Raw genomic sequence first — 16,478 nt, forward strand, 5'->3', positions numbered from 1 at the left:
TATATGGCAGCTAAGGAATTGCTCCTTTCAGACTTCCCTCTCTCTTTTCCTAGTCTCGCACACATACATACATAGAAGGTTTGGAAATGATTCTACGATACTCTTTCCATTTACTTAGATATGTTAGTGAGACGAGAATGTGCAGAAGTGGCATTGGAAGAGCCAGTGGTGCAGGAGAAAAATATGTAGAAGCGGATGAGAATTAAACGGAAGTATTGAACAAATATTTGTTTAGTGCTCACTGTAGATCCAGAAGTAGGACTGCAGAAAATAGACGCAAATAGTATTGGAAATAAGGTTTACTTCAAACAATTTTCACACGGATGTGTTTGAGAAGAGATAGCTAAACATCTGAGAGTGTTAAGAGAATTTAGGGAAGGTCTGGCAGCTCCACTGCCTGCTGTTTTTCACAAATAACAAATTCAGGAGTTCCTTATAGATATCATCTGAACCCACAAATGACCAACTAGAATCTTCTGGTTTAGATATTTAACTAAGTTTATCATTACAAAACGCTTCCATATAGTCACAGTTAAGTGCAAAATGTGCTCAGAAATTCATTTAAAGCCCAGTGTTTGAATATGGGTAGGGTAACCAGTTTCTATCATTGCACACATTATACACGTCCATGACATAACTGAGGTTACTTATCTTTTATGTTCAATTATGTCCTTTATTCCTCTATATCAGATGATAATCCACAATTAACTGGTGGCTGCCTGTATGGTGCAATACCCTGTTAAAAAAAAAAATCTTTTTTTCCTTTATTTACCAAGTCTCTATATTCTCGACACAGATTCATGTTTCACTTGTAGCTTTCTTCAGGGGGTTATTAACCTAAAAACGCTGACATTTGGCACCTATTTTCATATATGATGGGACTGCCCCAGCCTTAAACCTTTTTGGGTTGATTTTAACCAAACTCAGTCTACAATATTAAGCACTAAGTGGGCCTTTTACAAAGGCATCCGCTAAATGTTAGAGATGCTTACATATTCCTATGGGCGTCTCTAGCGTTCAGCACATGCTAATCATTAGCGCACGTTAAAATGCTACTGTGCCATTGTAAAAGACCCCCTAAGTTGCCCGTGGATCCGAAACTATTTTTATTATAGTAGCAGCCACCGGATTTGACACCTGCACAACTCTGGGTGCTCTTTCCTTATCTGGCCATTGTGAAGAGGAAAGTAACCAGGTGTTGGACAATGAAGGAGATACCACAGATCAGCAGCTTAAGACCCAAGCTGTGGCAGGTGTACATTTGACTAAGTTAACAGCTCTTAAGCATGGGTATGTAACAACTTTTGATAAACAATGGGAATCTTTTCTGTAATGGTATGGTTAGGATGCTACTTTGTAATACTCTGCCTTATGTCCTACTAGTAAAACAGGCCCGTTTCTGACACAAATGAAATGGGCGCTAGCAAGGGTTTTCTTGGAGTGTGTATGTTTGAGAGAGAGTGTGTGAGAGAGAGAGAGAGTGAATGTGCGAGTGTGTGTGTGTGACAGAGAGAGAGAGTAAGACCACTGGGTGCGAGTGTGTCTCCTCTGTCCCCTGCCCCCCTCCAGCCACCCAGCGATTCTCCTCTGTCCCTTGCTCCCCCTCCAGCCACCCAGCGAGTCTCCTCTGTCCCCTGCTCCCCCTCCAGCCACTCAGTGATTCTCCTTTTTTCCGTTGCCCCCCTCCAGCCACCCACCGATTCTCGTCTCTCCCCTGCCTCCCCTCCAGCCACCCAGTGATTCTTCTCTCTCCCCTGCTCCCCCCTCCAGCCACCCAGCGATTCTCCTTTCTCCCCTGGCCCCCTCTCCAGCCACCCTCCGATTGTCCTCTCTCCCCTGGCCCCCTCTCCAACCACCCTGCGATTGTCCTCTCTCCCCTGGCCCCCCCTCCAGCCACCCATCGATTCTCCTCGTTCCCCTGTTTACCTCCATCGAAGCGGCCGCGTCTTTGAAAGCCCTGCCCATCTGTAGCCTTCCGTTCAACTTCATTCCCTGCCCCCCCTCCAGCCACCCATCGATTCTCCTCGTTCCCCTGTTTACCTCCGTCGAAGTGGCCGCGTCTTTGAAAGCCCTGCTCGTCTGTAGCCTTCCCTTCGACTTCATTCCCTCTGAGTCCCGCCTGCTGACGTCATTTCCTCTTTCCGCGAGGGCAGAACTCTGAGGGAACGAACTCGAAAGGTAGGCTATAGACGTTGAGATTGTGCCTCGTGCTGCTATCCTGTGGTTGGTCAGTGCTGTTTGTGACGAACCCAGCAGTACGTGATGTCAATTCAGGAGATGGATACAGCGTTAGAGGCAGCAAGAAACCTTCAAACTTTCACTGCCACAGAGTCAGCTTCAGAACGTTGGAGGTGCTTTTTATTATATAGGATATTTTGGTTTACGCTGCTTTTCACAGTATGTGCTAAGCTATTTTTTAAATTTTTGTCTAGTGGTTTTTATGCTATAATGATTGCTATGTTGGCAGTCTATATGGTGGGAGAGGGGTTTAGAGTTTGATGTGTTATATCTTTTTCATTAGTTTGATTGGGAGTTATGTTTTTTGTATAGTTATTTAAAAAATGTATCTAATAAACATTGAAAGTAAAAAAAACAAAACATTGTGGCATTTGGTAAATAAAGGAAAAAGGATTGTTTAGAGGGTGTTGCACCATATGGCCATCCACCAGTTAATTGTGGATATCATCAGGCTGTACTGTAATGATGGGCTACATAAAGATGGGGATGGGGAAAAAGGATCCTTGGGGAGACATTCAGACAGTATGTTTCTAGACATTTAAACTAGAGGGTGGGGGTGACAAAAGGAAACAGGATTTCGGAAAGTCACTCCCAGAATAAACATGATGGCAGAGGGAAAGGTCATGTAAATATAAAAAAACAGCCAAACTCAATAAGCACATGGAAAGCTATGTACACAAATGCTCGTAGTCTAAGTAAAAAGGTTCAAGACTTGCAAGCCCTGATATTTGAAGAAAACTTGGATATTGTTGCTATTACAGAGACGTGGTTCAACGATTCTCATGAATGGGATGTGACCGTACCGGGCTATAATCTTTTTAGGAAGGATAGAGAGGGCCAAAGAGGTGGAGGAGTGGCTCTGTATGTGAGAGAGAATATCAGAGCGGCTGAAATGCGGGAAGCCTGGGGAAAAGAAGAAGCTTTATGGATCGTCCTGGAAAGAGAAGACGGAACCTGTATCCACAGGGGGGTTATCTACAGACCTCCTGCGCAAACGGAGAAGTTAGACAAGGATCTGATAGAAGATATTCAAAAGATTGGTATGAAAGGGGAGGTGCTACTGTTGGGAGATTTCAATTTGTCTGACGTGGATTGGAACGTCCCATCTGCTGAATCGGAAAGAAGTAGGGAGATTGTGGATGTCTGTCAAAGTGTCTTGCTCAGACAAATGGTGATGGAACCCACGAAGGAAGGGTCTGGGATCTAGTGCTCACGAATGGAGGTAGTGTTTCTGATATCCGGGTTGGTGCCCATCTATGTAATAGTGATCATCACACCGTATGGTTTGATATAAGGGTGAAGGCGGAGTGCGGACGCACAAAACTCAAAGTACTGGATTTCAGATGTACTGATTTTGATATAATGGGGGAATACCTGAAGAAGGAGCTGTTGGCGAGGGAAGGCATAGGAGAAGTGGAAAAACAGTGATCCAAGCTAAAGGCTGCTATAAATATGGCGACTGATCTTTTTGTGAGGAAAGTAAACAAAAACAAGAGAAGCAGGAAGCCTATATGGTTCTCCAAACAAGCAGCTGAAAAAATAAGAGCAAAAGAGGTTTTGTTCAAGAAGTACAAAAGAACGCAACAAGAGGATCATGGAAAAGATTATTGGATTAAACTGAAAGAAGTGAAGAGGGAAATACAGCTAGTGAAAGCGTGAGTGGAAGAAAAAATGGCTAAAGATGTAAAGAGAGGTGACAAGACCTTTTTCAGATATATTGGAGAAAAGAGAAGAGATAGGAATGGAATTGCGAGACTGAAAGATAATGAGAGTGGCTATGTGGAGAGTGATGAAGATAAAGCGAACATGCTCAACAATTATTTCTCTTCAGTATTCACGGAGGAAAATCCTGGAGAAGGACCGCAGTTGGCTACCGAGGGAGCGTCTGGGAATGGAGTGGATACTGTACCATTTATGGAAGAAAGAGTTTATAAACAGCTGTAGAATCTGAAGGTGGACAAAGCTATGGGGCCGGATGGGATACATCCCAGGATACTAAAGGAGCTCAGAGAGGTCCTGGCGGGACCTCTTATAAAGATTTATTTAATAGATCTTTAGAGATGGGAGAGGTCCCGCGAGATTGGAGATGAGCGGATGTGGTCTCTCTTCACAAAAGTGGAGACAGGGAAGAAGTGGGAATCTACAGACCGGTAAGTCTCACATCGGTGGTAGGAAAAATAATGGAGTCGCTGCTGAAAGAAAGGATAGTTAACTTTCTAGAAACTGATGGGTTACAGGACTCGAGGCAACATGGCTTTACCAAAGGAAAATCCTGCCAAATGAAGCTTATTGACTTTTTTGACTGGGTGACCAAAGAACTGGATGAGGGATGTGCGCTAGATGTAATCTACTTGGACTTCAGCAAAGTCTTTGATACGATCCCCCACAGAAGACTCGTGAATAAGCTGAAAGGTTGAACTTAGGACCGAAAGTGCTGAACTGGATAAGAAACTGGTCGAACCGACAGGTGGCAGAGGGTGGTGGTAAATGGAATCCACTCGGAGGAAAGGAAGGTGAGCAGTGGAGTTCCTCAGGGGTCGGTGCTGGGGCTTATTCTGTTTAATATATTTGTGGGAGATATTGCTGAAGGGTTGGAAGGAAAGTGTACTTTTTTGCGGGTGACACGAAAATAGCGAATAGAGTGGATACCCTGGAGGGAGTAGAAACGATGAGAAGGGATCTCCGAACATTAGAAGAATGGTCGAGGGTCTGGCAGTTAAAACTTAATTTTCCAATACCAAAAGAGTAGAAACCTGTTAACAGCAACCTTAATCTTAATCCCTGTGAGATCAAAAATTTATTATAGGCAAATACAAAAAGAACTACCTCACATTACCTCTCATTTCTCATAAAACAAAATTAAATTAAATAAATTATTTATTTATTTATGTTTCATTTATACCCTACAGTTTCCCACAATTGCAGGCACAATGTGGCTTACATGAATTACAAAAGTGGAGAAGTACAACACTAATTATAGTGAACAGTGCTCAGACTTGGGTACACAAGTAAAGCTGTCAATCAGTACACTCGTTACCACAAACAGCATCACTGCACCGTCAGCCCTCCCTTCCTACCGATTAAAGTAATATAGATATAACCTTAAATATTCAGTGTACTTAGCTCAGGCTGGCGGGACACTGTATACTGTCCCCAGCTTCTATGTATTTAGTTAAAACTTAATGCCAAGAAGTGTAGAGTGATGCACTTGGGGTGCGGAAACCCAAAAGAGAGATACCGGATAGGAGGGGAGAGATTAGTAAGCTCGACTCAGGAGAGGGACCTTGGGGTGTTGGTGTCGGAGGATCTGAAGGTGAAGAAACAATGCGACAAGGCGATGGCTGTGGCCAGAAGGATGCTAGGCTGCATAGAGAGGGGCATAACCAGCAGAAGAAAGGAGGTGTTGATGCCCCTCTACAAGTTGTTGGTGAGGCCCCACTTGGAGTATTGTGTTCAGTTTTGGAGGCTGTATCTTGCTAAAGATGTAAAAAGACTGGAAGCGGTGCAAAGAAAAGCTACAAAAATGGTATGGGATTTGCATTCCAAACTGTACGAGGAGAGACTTGCTGACCTGAACATGTATACCTTGGAGGAAAGGAGAAACGGGTGATGTGATACAGATGTTCAAATATTTGAAAAGTATTAATCCACAAATTAACCTTTTCTGGAGACGGGAAGGTGGTAGAACTAGAGGACATGAATTGACGTTGAAGGGGGGCAGACTCAGGACTAATGTCAGGAAGCATTTTTTCAGGGAGAGGGTGGTGGATATGTGGAATGCCCTCCCGCGGGAGGTGGTGGAGATGAAAACGGTAATGGAATTGAAACATGCATGGGATAAACACAAAGGAATCCTGTTTAGAAGGAATGGTTCTGTGGAATCTTAGCGGAGATTGAGTGACGCCGCCGATAATTGGGAAACAAAACGGGAGCTGGGCAGACTTCTACAGTCTGTGCCCTGATCGTGACTGAATAGATAGGGATGGTCTGGAGTGTAAATTTTAAGGGGCTTCGATGTTAGCTTCAGAACATAATACAAGAACAGTACTGGACAGACTTCTACGAGAAAGACAAGGACAAATCAAACTCTGGTATACATATAAAGTATCGCATACCATGTAAAATGAGTTTATCTTGTTGGGCAGACTGGATGGACCGTACAGATCTTTATCTGCAGTCATTTACTATGTTACTATCTGATACGGAGGCATAATGGACATACTTGAACATAAAAGATAAGTGACATTGGTTATGTCATGGACTTGTATATTGTGTGCAATGATAGAAACTGGTTGCCTACCCATATTAACGCATACACTGGGCACTACAGGGTCCTTTGACCAAGCTGCTGTTAAAAAAAAAAGGGGGGGCGCTGCGGTAGTGGCTGCGGTCATTTTTGCTACGCAGCAGGTAAAAAGCCTGAAAAAACACGTGCCCATGCGAGAACCTTGCACTTACCATGTGGCCATGCAAGGGGGGGAAGCACATACCACCAATTATTGAGATGGCGGTAAGGGCTCCTGCGCTACTCTGGTGGTATATTTAAAAAAAGATAAATCCAGCAGCAGCGGAAATGGTGCATGCTGGAGGTGGACTTACCACCGGTGGCTGCGTTGGGCCGGTGGTAGTTCCAAGTTGCTGCACAGCAGCCCTTTAGTAAAAGGGCCCCTAAATGAATTTTTGAGCACATTTTGCACTTATTGTGAAATATATGGAAACATTTTGTAATGATAAATTTAGTTAAATATCTGAACCAGAAGATTTTAGCTCCACTGCTTGACCATCTGGACGATTGGAGCCAGCCAGTTGTAGTTTATATCTTCAGAAAAGTGGAAGCAGGGAGGAGGGTGGGAACCGCAGGCTATTTACCGTATTTTTCGGACTATAAGACGCACCGGACCATAAGATGCACCTAGGTTTTAGAGGAGGGAAATAGGAAAAAAATTTTTTTTCCTTTTTCCCTCCTCTAAAACCTAGGTGCTCCGGTGCGTCTTGTCCGAGTTCGGGATGGCCCTCCCCTACTCACGTCAGCGATGTTCCCTGGTGGTCTAGTGACGTCGGGGCAGGAAAGAGCCCCCTCTTTCCTGCCCAGCGCGCTGCTCTCCGTCCTCCTGTATGCTGCCTGACGGTCTCGGCGATATTCAAAATGGCCGCCTAGATTCTCAGCGGCCATTTTGAATCTCGCCGAGACCGTCAGGCAGCATACAGGAGGATGGAGGCGGATGGAGAGCAGCGCGCTGGGCAGGAAAGAGGGGGCTCTTTCCTGCCCCGACGTCACTAGACCACCAGGGAACATCGCTGACGTGAGTAGGGGAGGGCGATCCCGAACTCGGGGGGAGGGCGATCCGGAATCGCTACCTTCGGACTATAAGACGCACCCCCCCATTTTCCTCCCAAATTTTGGGGGAAAAAAGTGCGTCTTATAGTCCGAAAAATACGGTAGTCTGACCTTAGTCACAAGTAAGTGAATGGCATCACTGCTAAAACAGAGGATAGTGCAGTTTTTGGAATCTCCTGGATTACTGAACCCAAGGCAGCATGACTTTATTAGAAGCAGGTCTTGTTGGATGAATCTGATTAATTTCTCTGGGTGACCTACAGTTGGATTGGGGGAGGAAAGCATCAGATGTGGTGTACTTTAGTTCCACATAAGCAGCAAGGAATACACTAAATGCCCTTGATATGGGCTCTAAAGTAACTGGGTTAACTGAGTGAGAAGCAAAAAAAGATAGCTGTGTATCGAACACTCTTAAGGGCATGTTTCCTTAAGCGATATTATGGAAGGGCTTTTTGGAAAGGTTTTGCTTTTTTATGGATGATATTAAAAACGTCAACACACAAGACACCTCAGAATGTGTTGAAAACGTGAGATGAGACTACTGAAATTTGAGGGAAGGTCTAGAACTTGGCAGCTAAAATTTAATAATTTAAAAAAAAAGTCATGCATTTTGGCTGCAAAAACCAAAGGGAACAATACAGGATGGGGATGAATTTCTTCTTTGCATGAAACAAGAGTAGGATCTGGTGGTGGTCTGATGATCTTAATGTGGCCAAACTGGTAGATAAGGTGATGGCGAAAGCCAAGTGACTGTTTATGTGCATAAGAAAAGGAATGGCCAGTTTTCCTCAAAGTATGATAACATAGATGGGGGTAGGTTGGTAATTCTAATTTGTTACAGCTATAGTGATTGAGCTGTTGTGTAGTATCCGTTAATTGATTGGTATGTATAATCAGATTTGTTGGTTTATTGGGGAGTTGTTATCCCACCTATATGGTTGTACAAATGTTATCCTGCCTCTTCAATAAAAACATTTAAAGTTAAAAAAAAAAAAAAGAAAAGGAATGGCCAACAGGAAAAAGGATGTGGTAATGCCTCTGTATAAGCCTGGTGAGACCTCATTTGGAGGACTGTGTACAATTCTGGAGACTGCACCCTTATAGGGTTATAAACTGGATAGTTGGCCTACAAACTGGCAAATAAAATGGTCAGTTGCCTTTGTTGTAAAGCATATGAGGGCAGATTTAAAGATGCAAATGTGTAAAACATGGAGAAAAGGCAGGATAGGGCAGATATGATACACATTTAAATACCTTCAAGATAGGAATGCAGAGGAGGAAGCCCCTGTCAACAGAAATGAAACTCTGGAACAAGGGGGTTGTGTGAGGATAAAAGAGGATGAATTACTCTCCAGTCTAAGGATATGTTTTGTTAGAAAGGTTGGTGGATGTGTATGGAGAACAATTTCCCAGTGGACATAGTAGAGACAAGGATGGTGTCTGAGAGAGAGGGAGGGACTGTAGAGCTGTACAGTTGCTTTGGAGGGGTTGCATGGTCTTTTGTGTTAATCCTGATCTATGTTCCTCATCAGTTTTTGACATACCTTTTATTTGTAGATTTACAAGCAGGATGAAACCTCACCAGTATGAATAGACCAGTTGTACAAATGAATTAAATATAACCAGTTAATCGGCTTTCTAGGTGCCCAATATGTATAGCATTAGAAAACCTGAATAAGTTGTCTTTTGATATTTAAACTCTACAGTTGACATAGCTTTAAAATGCTGGCTGTGACATTTAAACTTATACTGGGTAAATAGCACCAGCTGGTCTCCGGATTCTGACTATACTGGCATAGAGTGACCACCAGATGTTGTTTGAGTCCCACCGATATTCAGAGAAGGATTTTTACTTCCAAAGGAGTGGCCTAGTGGTTAGGGTGGTGGACTCTGGTCCTGGGGAACTGAGGAACTGAGTTTGATTCCCACTTCAGGCACAGGCAGCTCCTTGTGACTCTGGGCAAGTCACTTAACCCTCCATTGCCCCAGGTACAAATAAGTACCTGTATACAATATGTAAGCCGCATTGAGCCTGCCATGAGTGGGAAAGTGTGGGGTACAATGTAACAAAAACAAATCCTCCTGCAATTGATAAACTAAGAAGTGAATTTTTTTTTCTGAAATGCAGAATTCTTGCACTTGAATAAATCATCATTGCCTAATTATATTTATTTCATTAACTGCTTTTCATGACGGCTCCAAGACAATGTACAAAACCCCCCGTGTAACTAGTAATTTGAAACTAGGTACTCCATTACCCCAATATTTGTACAATCATTAGGATTGTGAGGAGATGGCGGCATATCAGTTCCTTTGGGTTGTTGGTACAGAAACCTTGCCATTGTTTCTGAAGACCGGGAATGCATTTGTGCTGAGCTGTTCCTGCTGACCCTTTGTGCCATGCCCCTCCTTTCCTCCTCCATCATACTTTGTTGTGAGAATTGGTCTTTCCTGTAGATGTGGTGCAATTTTGAGAATAACATCTTATTACAGTCCCTTATTAGGTCTTTCTGCTGGTCTCTGAACAGTTTTCATTTGTAGCCGCATTACGCTTTCTTCAAAGTGTAGCGCGAGAACCTGCCCTCGGTGACCTGTTTTCCAATTAATCCTTGGGGATGAGAGATCAACATCTATTAGTAGTAGGTACAATCATGGGTTTGTTTTTGTCCTCTATCTCTACCTGTATATCTTATTCAGATTAATATTATCTTATAAAAAGTTTCTCCAACTGGTGGGGAATGCCAGAAAAGGGGCTAAAATCATTCCAGGGTGAAGAGGGCAATTCTAGAACAGGCGTTAACATTAACGCATCCATAATACGTGTAAATGCCATTATCTATATAAATAATTCTCACCCAGTAATTCTTAGCACCACTCCCTGCCCCTCACCCCTCACTGTCACCACTCCCTGCCCCTCACCCCTCAGTGTCACTCACACCGCCCCCCAGCCACGCCTCTCCGCACATAATTCGCAAGGCCTACGTTCTAAGTGAAGCTGCACTTCCGGAGTGTGAGGTGGCATAGATCGGAATGTGTCCGCCCCGCCCTCAGCGTCCCCGAACGTCGTGACGTCCCTATGTCGTCCGAACACCATTGCCGCCCCCGCCCTCGCATCAACACGTAGAGGGTGGCTGAAACATAACACACCAAACCGCCGCCCGAACGGCGCTATGCAACCCCCTATACAACAACATTGGTGCCCGCCCGCCTCAGCGTTTCCACATCGAGGGTGCGAGAGGACTTTCACAGCCTTCATCTGCGCCTCAGAGGACTGCGACGGCGACAGCGAACAAATGCAGCGGCGGTAGGTAAACAAGGTGGACTCCTTCCTCCACCACTTCAGACACAACAGACGACATGCTAAGCACGACTGACATCACCCCCCTTCACTTGCAGGCAGGCAGGCAGGCAAGGAAGCAGGGAGGGAAGAGGGGGGGAGGAGTGACACCCTGCCACACACTCTGCCACACACACCACACACACTCTCTCTCTCTCTCTCTCTCTCACTCTCACAGTTGCCCACAATCACTCTCTCTCAGTCACAAACACACACTTCCACCTGGGAGGGAGGGAGGGGGGGTCACCTTGGCACAAAATCCTCTTCAAGACATTCATTGCACAAAACAAATACCTTGCTAGCGCCCGTTTCATTGCTCTCAGAAACTGGCCTTTTTTATTAGTTTTAAATATTTGTGCATGTGTGACCTGCCAAAATTCGGTTTAAGTGCTATTCTATAAATACCTGCTTAAATTAAATAGTGCATACTTGCAAGGGGAGTATAGACATGGGCAGAGTGTAAACTTACACATGTAACTTAGAGAATATATATCCAGTTAGGCTAGTCTTCTATACAGGAGTGTAGGCACCTGAATTCCTTTGTAAATTAGGCTTCTACCAGGCACCCTGTTGTAGATTTGCCCTGAAAGGGCTCAGAACTACATTACATCCTTTTTGTCACAGAGGGCACACCCCTTTAACACCTGCTGTGTTATAGTCCACTGCTGGGTATGTTCTAGCTCAGGCGGTAGGCAGCCTTGGCCCTCGAAGACCTCTATCCAGTCAGGTTTCATGATTTCCTCAATGAATATGCATGAGATCTATTTGCATACAGTGGAGGCAATGATGGAATTACAGATGTTTTAACCTTGGTGTATGCTTTTAACTTTGTAATGCTGTATGGTTATCTGATTATTATTTTTTTTAATCTGTATGTTTAGAAATGTCAAGTGTTTATTTGCTAGAAGTTTTTTTTTTCTTCTATGCAGAGTCAATTCTTCATATAGAAGTGGTTTAATTTTCCTTATAACTTCTGTAGGTCCTTTAGAAGTAAGAAACAGATGAGTTTCCTCGCCATGGAAGCAGCTTAGAAGTAATGGCAAAGCTAAAGCCCCTATTTCATGAAGGACGGGACAGGCACAGTCACTGCAGGAAATGCCTCAGGTTTGTGACTTAGACACTGTAAAATCCCACTGTAAATGGACTCCAGTGGGCCATACTGGAAAATAACCAGCCAAGCTCTCATGGCATCCATGGCTTTGTACACCAGCTCTTGGAAACTGGAGATCCTGAATGTCCTCTGCTCCATGCTACATGTTGTTGTGTTTCTTAAGGAACAAATAAGTGGCCGGGCACATTTCAAAATTAAACTGCATCTGGCAGCCACACACTGGGCCCCCATCCTCCTCTGATGCTGCAGGAAGGGCCCCGAAATCTTGTCCTTCCTGTAGAATTCCCAGATTTTTGCAGGAGTGGAGATCAGGGGCCAGTGTGTCGGCACTGAGTCTTGCTTCCCTCTCCTTATCCAACACAATCCCAGCTTCATACGAGTATGGTGGTGGTGCTGTTCTTCAAGCTGGAACCTTCTATCTGCTTCCAGATCGAGTGTTGCACTTTGAACCACATAGTATAAAGCACAACACTGGCCTTGGGTAGCAGGGTACGAGAATGTGGTCTGAGTTGGAAGTTCTGTCAATGGCCGCAGCCTGGTGAAGGAGCAAATGGGGTAAAGGAGATCAAGTGAGGGAATGGGGGAGCAAGAGCAAGTCAGTAGTATGGGGAGAAGGGGGTAAGGGGAGAATGAATGAGGGAAGTGGAAGGGTGCATGCCAGAGTCTGTTTTTTGAGGGTTTCAGCTGATTTTTTTGGCCTACATATTTTATTAGTTTACTAGTGAGAGAGGCCCGTTTCTGACAGAAATGAAACTGGCGCTAGCAAGGTTTTCCTCGGAGTGTGTATGTTTGAGAGAGTGTGTGTGAGTTTGACTGTGACTGTGTGAGAGAGAGTGAATGTGCGAGTGTGTGTGTGTGTGTGAGAGAGAGAGTGAGACTGGATGTGAGTGTGTCCGTGAGAGAGAGAGTGTGTGTGTGAGAATCAGAGTGTGTTCCAGGGTCCCCTTCAATCCCTCCCTCAGAGTTCCAGGGTCATCCCCCCTCCCTCCCTCCTAGTTCCAGGGTCATCCCCCACTCCGAGTTCCAGGGTCATCCCCCCTCCCTCCCTCCTAGTTCCAGGGTCCCCTCCACCCTCCCTCAGTTTCAGGGTCACCTTCCCTCCCTCCCTCCCAGTTCCATAGTCCCGCCCCTCCCAGTTCCACGGTCCTGTCCCCTCCCTCCCTCCGAGGTGCTTGGGGGGAGGGATTGCTATTTGCTGTCAACCTAAGGAGACACTGCTTCTGGCGTCCACCAGCTAAGTCCTGTCCTGACCCACAGGCAGCTGGAGCTCCCTCATACTCTTTCAGTGGCACACATTGACAGGCAACGGCGGGGCTGACGCAGCACGGGCACTTACCTGGATAAACTTTGTATTGTTGACAAATGATTTGAAAGTACAGAGTTTAAAATTGCTGTTTCTACCACGTAGAATAATTTTTTAAGCTGCTTTACTGATATTTAATTTAGATTTCATGATATATGTACAGATGGGAAGCTTTCAAATAAATTAAAAAGGTGTGCATTAAGAATCCAAAACAAAAACCTTTTGTCCTTTACCTGTTAAGGCGCAATTTATCCATTAGAAACAGCTTTAGACGTGTTTTCAGATGGAAGAAGGAAAAAACGACAATGTGGATCAGCAGCTCCTAGTTGTGCTTGTTTGAGTGTATGGGAATGACGGCTGTGTGGCAAGTGGAAACAGAGCTTAACCAATGGGCTTCCTTGCTTACAGTCAGGGGCTTATTTTAATGGGGCCACGGGGGCTAGGGCCCCGTAGATTTGGCCCTGGTCCCCCCTACCGACTGCCCTCGCAACCCCCCCTCCCGCCGACCCCCCACCTGCTGTCGCGTACCTGTGCTGGCGGGGGACCCCAACCCCTGCCAGCCGAAGCCGTCGTCCTTCGTTCGTTTGTTTCTTCTTTCTGAGTCTGACTCGTCTCTGACGTCCTGCACTTACACAACGTGCAGGACGTGTGCAGGACGTCAGAGTCAGACTCAGAAAGAAGAAAACAAACGAAGGACGACAGCTTCGGCTGGCGGGGGTTGGGGTCCCCCGCCAGCACAGGTAAGCGACAGCGGGCGGGGGGTCAAGAGGGTCGGCGGGCGGGCGACAGTTGTTGGAGCTGGTTCTGGTTCTGGCGGGGGGAGGGGGTGGCGGCAATGGCGCGGCGCCGGGGTGGGGCTAAAATGTGCCCCCTCACCTCGGCTCTGGACCCCCCTACCGGCGACGTCCAGATATGCCCTTGCTTACAGTGTAGTTGATTGGGTCACTTCCACTTGTGTGTAGTAATCGTCCTGCAGCATGGCCGGAGCCGGGGAGGAGAGGGAGGGCGGTGGAACGGTGAGCGAGCGGTTGAGGGAGGGTGGGTGAGGGGGACTGTGGCGGGGGGGACGGGCTCCAGTGGCAATTTTGCTTGGTTTTGAGTGTATGGGAATGACGGCTGCGTTGGGGAGTGGAAACAGAGATTAACCAATGTACTTCCTTGCTTACAGTGTAGTTGTCATTATGACCCGCCCTCGATGTCATCACGTTTGACGCATGGGTGGGACATACTCTCATGGAGGAAAAACGATCTCAGCCATTTCACTTTTAGAACGTTGGGAAAGTGAGGCTTCATTAGAACGTTGGAGGTGCGTTTTATATAGAGAGCTGGTTAGTCTTAGGGGTTCTTTTGTTGGGCCTAGGAACTTGTGTACTATTTTCACTGATGCCTTTTTATATGCTCCATGCCTGGTAAAATGGGTGTGGCTACTATAGGGATGGAGCATAAATTGTGACCTTTCCCTAAGGTTGGCACTGTATGAGTACTGGTACATTTTTTCCTACAAGAAAGCACTGATTGAACTTATTTTGTTTTCTTTTCCTTCGATGAAGGGTAAAGTAAGAAAGAAATGTATAGATTATTTGCTTTCCTATCAGGCTGCCAAATTAGGCAAGAAGTTCCTCTTTGATAGTTCAGGCATTGAGTTATGTAAATTTTAGATGCTCACTTAAGACATACTTGTTTAAAATTTATGGAAGGAAGTGAATGTATTAGTTTTAGTGGAGGAGTGGCCTAGTGTTAGAGCACCGGTCTTGACATGAAGAGGTGGCTGGTTCAAATCCCACTGCTGCTCCTTGTGATCTTGGGCAAGTCACTAAATCCTCCATTGCCTCAGGTACAAAATTTAGATTGTACAGGGACAGAGAAATACCCAGTGTATCTGAATGTAATTCACCTTGAGCTACTACTGAAAAAGGTGTGAGCAAAATCCTAATAAATAAATTGATTATTGTATTTCCTGGTTTGTCCAGCTTCTTTGTATGTAACCCGCATTGAACTGTGAGGTATTACAAGCTATAAAACTATGTGTTATGTTATGTTGGTCCATCACCAACCAGTGATTATTCCTGCTGTAGGTATCTGTGGCCTTCTCACTGTGCTCTCCAGACCACTCCCACTATCCTTTCTCCTTTACCCACCTGGCTGTCATCATGGTTTCCTAGGTCCACAGTGTACCATACTCTTGGTTCCTGCAGTGTGGGATGTGGAGGCATACATTGTGTGGTACGGTGACAATGGCAGGTATTATCACCTGTAGTATAGGAGTGCAAATGGAGTGATAGGTTCAGGAAGGCTGCAACAGACTGACAGGTTAGCTAGTGCAATACACACATTTCTTCTACTTTCCCTATGCAGACAAGGACTCTAGTCAGAGACTGGGACCAGCAGGCAGTGCAGGTGGAGGAGGGGGAGTCATTGGCAGCAGAGGAGTCACAAGAGGGCAGGGTAGCCAGGAGCCACCTGCAGGGAAGAAGAGGAGGATCAATTACTGAATGACCCCCCTCCCCCCCCCCTCACAGCTGCTGCATGAGGGAGGTCAGGTTCAGCAGAAGAGGCTCCAAGCCCAAGAGGACTGCCTGCAGGTGCTGCATAACATGCAGCAGGCGAGCAGGGATGCTAGGCACAATATGTGGCTGCAGCTTTGGGGGATCCAGCGAGATCTACATGATTACACAGAGGTCTTGTCCAGCACATTGCCCACCCAGCAGGCAATGTAAGGGAATCGCTCCCTTAAATGGTCTGTACCCCCGCCCAGCGCATCCCAGGATGCAATGGGCGGGGGCTGGGCGCCGTCATTTTGCAGCGGCGTCGACTGGAAGAGGAGGGAGGCAGGCTGCGTCCCTCCTCCAACTAAAGGTAGGGGGGCTGGGAGGGGGGTTGTCACTACTACTATTAGTACTACTTCTACTTATCCTTACAGATGACCAGGGATTGGAAGGACAACGCTTGGGGGGGGGGGGGGAAGTAGGGGTGCCTCCCCCCCCCCCCATCGCTCGGTGGGAGAGGGTTTGGCTGGCGGCGGCCACTTGACATTTTCTGGGGGTTTGAGGGGGCTGGAGACCCACCGGATCTCCAGCCCTCCCTGAACATTTGGGAGGGGGATCGTCAGGGGGACCGGACCTCCAGCTCCCTGTTCGCGTTTGATTTGGGG

The 16,478-nt window shown here is 46.0% G+C and overlaps 1 protein-coding gene across 1 annotated transcript in view; it reads left to right on the forward strand.

Moving 5' to 3' along the window:
• Nucleotides 1-16,478, forward strand: part of ACAT2 (acetyl-CoA acetyltransferase 2) — an 89,717-nt gene that overhangs the window by 39,558 nt on the left and 33,681 nt on the right. The window contains 2 exon segments of the mRNA XM_030198393.1: nt 11,902-11,970; nt 11,972-12,017. Of these exon segments, the coding sequence (XP_030054253.1) occupies nt 11,902-11,970; nt 11,972-12,017 (115 nt within the window).

This window comes from Microcaecilia unicolor, chromosome 3 (genome assembly GCF_901765095.1).
Source record: "Microcaecilia unicolor chromosome 3, aMicUni1.1, whole genome shotgun sequence".
Taxonomy (NCBI): Eukaryota; Metazoa; Chordata; class Amphibia; order Gymnophiona; family Siphonopidae; genus Microcaecilia; species Microcaecilia unicolor.